Raw genomic sequence first — 10,150 nt, 5'->3', positions numbered from 1 at the left:
GTGCTTTTTGGTAGGCAATCAAACATCACAACATACATGCCCATGATGACAGTATTGTTGCTGCCCTATTCATTCGACAATTAGTGTTTTATGTTTTCTATTTAAGTCGTTTTCAGCATCCTAACCTGAAGGTCGTACCTTTTAAAATTCATAAGCCCAGTTTGCACCCGATTCCACAGCAATAAAAACAAGGGCAAATCTCCAACAGGAGAAAATAATTCATTTTACAAGAACCAAGTTTCTTCAGTTCAAAAGCCTTGTAACAGTATGTATGGATGTGGGCATTCTATATGGTGGCACTCAAAAATACATAGAGACAGCGTAGACAAAAATGTGTAGACAAAAATGTGTAAAGGAACATAGTACGTGGGGTGGAACCGTCTTGGAATGGTTAATGGCAAAACACAACTATTGAGCAAAATTACAAGACGGTGAAAATAAAAGCTGTTCCTTGTATGAATCCGTTTACAAAAGACATGATTTGCAAACCACCGATAAGCTAGTGTAAAATATATAAACAGCAAACACAAAGAACCATATACGCATGAGCTCAATGCCTTGAAGTTTGTAGAAGGTATAGTAACAAGTATTCAGCGAAATAGGACAGAAGCGGGCTTTAAAAGTTCAGAGGGAAACTGTCAAATGGGAAAGCACGTGCCAGATTGAATACCAAATATGCGGGAATTCCAAAAACAGTCCGATCATAACCTTGTTTAGGGAGACCTTACACGTGCATACTTCTACCAGATGTAAATGAAAAGGTGTCATGACCCATAATCTTACGCGGTTTGTAATTTTTTTTATAACACCCACTTAAAAGTCAGACTAGATCTGAATTGCGACAGTAAAATTTAGTTAAAAACGCATAAGATAAAATATGTCCGACTGCATGAATACTCGTATTTATTGGATTTTTATTTGTTTGTTTGTTTTGGGCTTAACGCCGTTTTTCAACAGTATTTCAGTTATGTAACGGCAGGTAGTTAACCTAACCAGTTTTCCAGGATTCTGTACCAGTACAAACCTGTTCTCCGCAAGTAACTGCCAACTTCCCCCACATGAATCAGAGGTGGAGGACTAATGATTTCAGACACAATGTCGTTTATCAAATAGTCACGGAGAACACACGCATCTATTAACTAGAAATAGAATTCCTGGAAATTTCGATTGTGTGTACGTAGCTTCCTTTCCATTAGCGACTTCGAATCACCAGCTTGATGGTTGGATGTTGACATCTTATTTCGAAGAAGCCATCCACATTTTAAACCAACTAAATCATATCAAAAGTTGCATAACAGTTTAGTATCCGCCAGTAACACAAGCGTGAATTATTTATATACGGTTATTGAAATCTTAAGGTACTACTTTGTATTTAGAGGCCTTCGTGGCCGCTGACTTCAAATCACTTGTCCCTCATCGATGTGGGTTCGAGCCTCACTCGGGGTGTTGAATTCTTCATGTGAGGAAGCCATCCAGCTGGCTTACGGAAGGTCGGTGGTTCTACCCACGTGCCCGCTTGTGATGACCAAAGGGCGGAAATAAAAAAAATGTATTGACGGTTTAGAAAGTGACACAACTTAGTAAAATCTGCTCCAAATACTTTCACACAGGCATTGAACAAGCGCAAAGCGAGGTCCTTAACACTGGAGGCGGAAGGAGTGCGGATGAACCAAGGTATGAGTATTGGAGGAGTGGCCCTTTGCAGTGCCGAAACAAGTTTTGAAATACGCGATATAAATTGAGCTATTTCCATCCTTTGATGGGTAAAGGTTTCAGAATTTGACATTTCTCGAATTAAGGGTGTTTGTTAAAACAGTTTTTAAAGAGATTAATGACGGAAATTATTTCTTGGAATAGTTTTATACTTTAATTTTTAACAAAATTTCATATTTAAGCCGCACCATGAGAAAACCAACATAGTGCGTTTGCGACTAGTATGGATCCAGACCAGCCTGCGCATCCAATGCTGTTCGCTTTCAAAGCATATTGCAATTAGAGAAACCGTTAGCGAACAGCATGGATCCTGACCAGACAGGCTGGTCTGGATCCACGCTGGTCGCAAGTGCACTATGTTGGTTTTTTCGTGGTGCGGCTCATTTTTGTTTTCCAGTATGATTCATTTTGTTCCAGCTGAAAAAAAGTGAGAAAGCTACAAAAACCAAGGGTGTTTTAAACCACTTTTTATTTTTTCGAATGACGATCGCTTAGGAAAATTAAATCCGTGAGCATGGAGATGGATTAAAAAGATTAATTCATGATCTTCATGTTTTCTACAAGGAAGATAATCATTGTTCTTTAAGGCAGAATGGTTAAAAACTAATTCGTGTTTAAACAATATTAGGATATGTCAATTAAAAATAATGTTGAGACAGTAATTTCTTCACACTTAATCGATATATATCACACGATGACTATCACTATTTTTATTGGGTTTGTTATTGACCCTCCACGGAACGGCAACATGTGGGTTCACTATGATAAATTGGAGGTGAGAGTGAGGCGTTATCCGAGTCCCCATACTTATCATACTGACCCCACATATTTCCGTGTTGGGTCACTAATTAACAAACCTCATAATTTATTTGTTTTATCGACAAATTATAGCCTAGATCGACATGAAAATCTACCGGCTCCGCAGAAATATAGGAGCTCCAGCCGCGACGCCACTGTTCACGAAGTTCATATTTGCATATAAATATATCAGGGAGGTTATGTTACAACGATTTTTCATTTGCCAGTTGCACGCAAGTCTGTTACGCAACATCGTCTCTTGGCATTAATACAAAAATATCTTGCCAGTTCTTATACTGCTGCTACTCTGATTTACTCCTGACTTATAAATATATACATTTTCTTTCCCTTATTCTTCACCTAAACACAGTTTCATATATTTTTTCTGAAATTTTGAGTGTTGCGCTGTCGATAGCTTAAGATTCTTTACCCTTAATCTGAAGAGATGTGTACTATAGTGTCTTGTGTGTAAATACAATAGAAATACCAAAGGTATCTTTTAAGTAAAATATGCCCTATGGAAAGGTATTTTATTCTCTTAACAATGATGTAACGTACATTCAGGTTCCGGTGTTTTGCACATTTTATATAATGCAGAGCTCATTAACTTTTGTCATACATAATTTGACCGTATCTGCGTTGAGGTAAGCGAGTTCCATGATGCGGCTCATATAACTCTATCATATACTTCAAGTAACTAGGCAGTGTTCAGGTAACACCACTGTATAGTTTAACCCTTAGCCTGCTAGCAGCAAGCGATTCTGCCTTTGCCAGTGCAGACCAAAATCAGCCTGGACATTCGTGCAGTCTGATCATGGTCTCACTGTTCGCCTTTTAACGGTTAATGGTACTGTCGAAATTGGAAGATGGACAAGTTCATTATAGAAATTTAGCAGGGTAAGGGTTAAAGGCTTCACTGAAGCATTTAATATGGCCATCTTTGTTGTGTTTTCAGAAAGTTTTTGACGAAATGGACCTCGGGTGGTTGTTTATTGTCTCGTGGTGCAGTTCAGCCAGCACTGGTTTTATGCTACTAAACCTTTGTAAAACGTAGAACTAGTTCCTATCTTATTCCGTACTTTCAGAATAAAAAACAAGAAAAACAAAGTTTATTTGAGGTGACATGATTTTAATTGTTGTAAATATCGTCAATATACATAGGTAACTCCCATAATATAGAATTCGAACATCTGTTTTCGAGATTGCATTCAATTGAGTGAGAAAAATAGAGAGAAATACACGTTTATATAGCAACCCTCATCAATAAGAAATAACAAATAGCAATGTAAAATATGAAACTATGTCGGGAATTACTGGCAAAGATATAAGAAACAAATTTACATGTATTTTATATGCAAACTTAGCGTATTGTGTATGATGATGAAAAATAAAAACTCCCACCAACGCACATAGGAAAGTATATTCAGTCATGTCAATTTTTTTTAAAAAAGCGTAAAACAATTTCTTTTAATAAATACTGGTCCATAGTTTCTAGCAGTACATTATTTGTTTATGTATATCCTTCAGCGAAACGTAAAAACTAGCTTGCCAAAAACGTATTACTATCGATTCTTAATCAGAAGTAAACATATTGCTTTATTCTTTGGACCCAGTCCCTATCAATTTGAACTTAATTTTCTAAACCAAAATTTCCACAAAATGTGAATCAAACACATCCAACGCAAAACATACACCCGGATGTTTGTTGTTATCTAACACGTGAAAATGATTTGCATAAATGCTTATCGAACATGTTTAACGCTAATAATATATAAATATTAGAATTATTCTGTTCCATTTTTTCCGTTTTAGATTCATACAATAACGCGATGTATACCGGTGTGTTTTAATAATTTTATACACGTGCAGATGTTGCAGTAGTCTTTGCCACCTTAATGCATCTCGATGAAATTATATGAAACAGTTTTGCTTTGAAATACAAAAAAAATTGGCTGAAAACCATGAATGTGATATAAAATAACATACAACATACTGTGTTGTTTTTTTTTTGTACTAGTAACACCTTCTATGTTGATTATTTCTCTCACAACAGGAGATAAAACAAAACATTTATATTCATTAACCCGACCGAATTTCTCTTTGCAAAGCCTCTATTTCAAATGTTATAACTTAACTTATGTATTTCAAGAAAGACAACAGTTTTCCATGCCTATCTAATTGCAAGTGCAATATGAAGCTGTATACATTTTACTGCCCTAGTGTATAAATGATAAAAATGTTTTCAAGAATTTTAGCCATTAAAACATAAATGTTTTTTGGTTTTATTAATACTGAAATAGGAGACCAGGTAAATGGATCAAATAAGAAATTTTCAGAGTTACACTCGGCTATTTAGCAACCGAAGACTAATTAATTTGTGGTATTTGAAGCTTTTATTTCATAAAATAATAATTATTTCATCTCACACAACAATGTGTCCGTATCAGCAAACAATAATTTAAGTATTTGATTACATTCTTGTTCTTTTTTACCAAATTGATTGTAAAGGCTGGCAGTGACTTTTGCACAGTTTTCACGTGTACATACTTATTAAAACGACATATATTTCAGAGAGGTAGAGACACATGCACACTTATTAAAACGGACCTATATTTCAGAAGAGGTGGAGACACGTGCACGCTTATTAAAACGGGCCTATATTTCAGAAGAGGTGGAGCGGATAAAAAATGAACAGCGCCAACAGCGTAGGTAATATCTCATTTTAACGAACTTGACATTTGCGTTCACTGGCATTTTATCTTTGTCGTAAGAAATAAAGATCACACAAAGTTCTCTGAGCTTCTTCTGTCTTACAGAACAAGAAACAGAATGTCATTTGCACATTTGAATGTAACTCAAAGTCGCAAGACAAAGTGTAGGGGCCTATAATACTTAAATTTGTTTCTATATCATTTCATATTCTACAAGATTATCAAATTGTGAAAATGATGATGAATTCATGAAAACAAGGTTCTAGGATGAGGACACCTTTGTAAAAATATTCCACTTCACCACTTTGTACGGTTAAAAATTTCAAGAATACTTTTCTTAAATTCATAACAAGGAAACAGTCTGTCCAAAAGTAACTTATCTTGGAAAATGGAACATTTAGACGTATGTTTCCACTGATTGTAACTCATTAAAATACGTGTTTTTAAGAGCCTAATTCATTAACTGGTAATCACTTTATAACAAATTCATTGATAACATGATTAACATTAAAATGGGGGGGGGGGGTAAATTGACTTTTTACAAAGGTGCCTTATTAATATCTAAGTGATCGCAGATGTGAAGGTGAAGATAAATATATACAGCTGAGGAAAATATTCTTTCACTGGAAACAGGCACACAAACGTGAATAACCTCCTTAGATACACATTGTAAATAGAAGAAAAAAGGTGAAAAGGGACATTTTGAAGAATCAGATTTATAAGTATCATTTCCCTTTCTATTCTAGAATCAAAGTATAACTTAAACATATATTTTGATTGGATGTAAACTTCTATGCTGAACTGCACTATACATGTATACCTTTCGTAAGTACGTACCGGCCTAGAGGTCGACTACAGAGCAGACTCGGCAACGAATATTTATCTGGTTTTGACCTACCCCAAAATAGTGTTCGGGATATGGACAATCGAAGCATGAGAATAATAGACGTTTTGTCATCATTTGTTTCTGTGAAGAATGATTGAAACATATCGGTTTTGACCTTTACTCTACACATCTTTCGAGAAAAGTTATATTAAAAGCAAAGGCAACTGGTTACTGTAAATGGAATTTAGAAGACTATCCTATGGGAGCATTGAACGTAACCAAGAAAAATGACATCATTATTTCTTCGGCTTCTTTGAGTTTGTCGTGAGAGGTATTGAAACGTTCGTCCCCTAACACAGGTTTTAGCGGAACTCTTTTATACAGTTATTTTCAATGTCAGTGAACTCTGTGATCCCAAAGAACCAGAAAGAAAAGCGTCATTAAGTCAAATAAGGGGGAACTTTTTATAGCCTTCACACGGCACTTAAAGACTGCAGTTTTGACAGTTAATCAAATCAATAACAAGATCCTTAGAAAGCACAGAATGCATGTAAGCAAAAAAGAAAGAAAATAGCAGACGTGGTTTAACTGAGCCTGTTCAATAAGCATCTGTGGATTTAAACTAAATGTTAGGTTCTAAAAACAGCAGAAATATTTTTTTCTGTTTATTCTTATCTTCTCTACAAATCAACGACCATGGAAATGATACCAACTGGTGGAAAAGTTTAAAGACTTTCTGGTTTCACACATAACAAAACAAAATGATTTACATTATTAACGTCTGAAATATTTTATAACCTTTTGTACTAGAAAAACATTTTGAAACATAGAACTTATACAGAAACTCTCTTGATCAAGAATCTAAACCTCGAAAATGAGTTGCTACTCAAATGAAGGCCAATCTATTGTGCAGACTGAAACTCAATTTAAGAGGTCCCTGATAAGTATTACGTTTAAAGTAATACGACGAAATAAAAACATGCAAATTTAAACCTTAGCGCATGTTTAATATATATCCATTTTGAGTTTGATCATATATCCTATCCGGAATACGTATCTGCGGTCCGATATATCCTATCCGGAAAACGTATCTGCGGTCCAGTTTACATCCACTATTTTTATACTTTTGAATTGGACTATTTTTGCAGGTTTTTATGAAATCAGTCTAAAACAATTTAAACGAAATGCACTATGACATATTTTTTTTTACCGATAGTTCAAACTTTGTAATAAGTAGATTCTTGAAGCAGGAAAGAGACCAAAATACAACATGTTTGGTTAGTACCTCTATTCCTAAAAAATATAGAAATACATGTATATATATTTGTTCAAAACAGCTAAAACTACACAAGTTTAATGTAGTGAAGACTTGTGATGTAACCATCAATTAAATGTAAGACTGCCATTAAATATTCAAACATCAAAAAGATAACTGAAAAACGGAAGGGAAAATAAACAGAACAAAAACACTCGTTTTCTTACAATCAACACGTGACTACTCCCTACCGGGATGACCAATTTATACATTTTTATATATCACAAACTTTCATTGAAAGCTGAAATAACAATATGAGCTATAATCTATACAGAAATTGCACGAAGATTTCGCATCAAAATACATAATAATGTATTAATAACATTTTAATTAATAAATCAACAAATTTGGCAAACGTGTGTTTGCTTGCATTCGTAAGTATTTGCAAAGTGATTAAGCATTACTGGGAAATATTTATGTCACCTTATTTTGGATAAGGAATCCCAGTGAAATCTTCACAGAGCTCAGAAATAATAAAAACAGGTCCCATATAATGTTTATAAGTTGTATTGTCTAGGGAAATTAGCAAAATACTCGACCTCTGATAAATATACAGTATACACCTTGACATCTGTTTTGATTTAGAAGGTGACACTGAAGAAGAAATGAAAGCATAGACAAGTTTGCTGCTTGTCTGCATGCATTGTCTTTTGGAGCATCATTAACAACTTCGAAAGAAATATGTAAATGACTGGCCAAATTAACATAAATATGTACACTTTGTGTAAATTGGTCATTACATATCTATAAACATAAAACAAATATTTTGTATAAACGACCAATAGAAATTGTTGATGGATGAGCAATGTGGACTTACTACTGGAGGTAAACCCCAATATATACCAAACTGAAAATTCTTAAGTAAACACTTAAGTAAACACAAATAAATATCTTTGGTAAACTGAAGTCCAGTATGTACACTTATAATTGCATAAAATGTATATTCTGAATTATGTTCGTCTTATTATTATGCACAGGTACTCTGCGGCTGGACTTATAGCCGCCGTGTTGACAGCACGCAGTGACTTGACCGATACTTTCCCTATTCTAATTTCTTAACAGATATAGTCAAAATAACACGCAACTTTCAATTTAAATGCTTCTTTAAAATATCCAGAATTTGCCTATTATAGTTTAAATTGCAAGATACATTTAGTTCTCTCGCAGTTTTGTCAACCAATGAAAGTAGACTGAATCCGGCTTTGCAATGAAAATAGATAGAAAGAGCGAGGTTCCCGTGCAAATTCGGGGTATCCGAAAATGGATTTAAATTGGAAGTTGTCAGTTATCTGGTGACTATAGCTGTTAAGAAATTCAAATAGGAACAATAGCGGTCAACTCACAGCGGTTAGTCAACATGGCGACAATAAGTCCAGCCTCAAAGCAACAGTGCTATTATGCACGACCTTCCCGACTATAATGACGCTAGCAAACCTAGCTGCTTAAAATTAGATATAATTCATGTTATTTCGTTTTTACCAGAATAACAGAAAAAATAACAAACTGTCCGACTGGGACAGAAATTGCTGCTAATAATAATTTAAACAGACCAAAACTGGTTCGGCAAGACATGAAACTCGGAACTCACACAGTGGGACACTTCTCGTTGAAAGATAGACATATTGCATTTATATGATGTCAACAAAACATAACACAAACAGAAACGAGTGAGTTAACAATGGTCTATTAAAATGCTTTCTACTATGTTAAATATAGTGGGAAAATTTAAGTCATATCCCCTAAAGCGTGTAGACCAAACAAAACAACCACCTGAAAGACTTTGGCATTGAAGTAAACCCGATCACAATAACAATAACGCCGACAATTGCACTATGGGTAGTCACGTGATTTTGTTATTTTTTGAAGAAGACACCAACGACCGTTTTATACACGGAGCTCTAAATGTCTAATAATCGGTATCATTTTTATTGTCCTGCATGTTTGTTACGAAACTACTATTTATTCAAAATATAACTGTAATAGTTGTGTGCGAAATCAAAATTCACGTGACTGCCAACTGCAGATTACATTAAAGTAACCATCACTTTTAATATTATATCTTATATACACGCAGCATTTTGTATTTTTACATAGGGCTAACTTATTAATAAGAAGTTGCTCAATATTGGTAGGAACCTTTAATACAATTCCATCGTTGTAACTGTGTTTAGTAAGTAAAAGCAGCCTGTTTTTTTCTCTCAATTTTTCATAAAAGTGAGCTCTTCATATGCTTATTAAATTGAAACCATGTAAGTTTCCTTATATCGAATTATATATAAGTCGTGCGTGGTGGTTTTCTGTAACAATTTTATGGACAACTTTTACGTGAGAACAAATGGTTTTCCCCGATTAAGCAGCATGTTTACCAAACACACTGATTATTGGATGCAGTTAGCTGACTATCATGATTGATGAACATTGCAAGGTGATGCTGGGGCCGCCCTTAAGGTTGTCATAACAATAGTGTTACTCTTTGTAGACTCAGGAATTTGGTTGTCATGGTTACCACATTCACTGTCTTCACTTCCCTGCAAAAGAAGACCACATGATTAGCAAACTGCTTCGAATTAAGCAACATTCAATCGAATAGAAATCGGGAAACCAAACATTGTTCACAATAGACTACATTTTGAACATAATGGGCAAACGAAAGTTTTGTGCTCACTTTAAGCCAATGCGAGTTCAATAATTCTAAATTGTGTTAAATACTTCGTTTGTTTTTTACAAATACAGATGTGCATCTTGTTTTGAAAGCTAGTACTGACAAGGAGAGAGACATGGGATCTA

At 34.7% G+C, this 10,150-nt stretch overlaps 1 protein-coding gene across 2 annotated transcripts in view; it reads right to left on the bottom strand.

The window, feature by feature from the left end:
* Positions 1–3,625: 3,625 nt before the first annotated feature.
* Positions 3,626–10,150, bottom strand: part of LOC123525741 (uncharacterized) — a 141,478-nt gene continuing 134,953 nt past the window's right edge. Inside the window, exon 16 of one of the 2 annotated variants that reach the window (XM_053538634.1) lies at positions 3,626–9,891. In XM_053538634.1, coding sequence (XP_053394609.1) covers positions 9,766–9,891 — 126 coding nt within the window. In that variant the 3' untranslated portion in view covers positions 3,626–9,765. The remainder of the gene's footprint in view (positions 9,892–10,150) is intronic. The other variant, XM_053538635.1, reaches the window with a different exon arrangement.

This window comes from Mercenaria mercenaria, chromosome 3, assembly GCF_021730395.1.
Source record: "Mercenaria mercenaria strain notata chromosome 3, MADL_Memer_1, whole genome shotgun sequence".
NCBI classification, from domain to species: domain Eukaryota; kingdom Metazoa; phylum Mollusca; class Bivalvia; order Venerida; family Veneridae; genus Mercenaria; species Mercenaria mercenaria.
The sequence above is the reverse complement of the archived record's forward strand: the minus strand, read 5'-3'. Positions and strand labels throughout refer to the sequence as shown.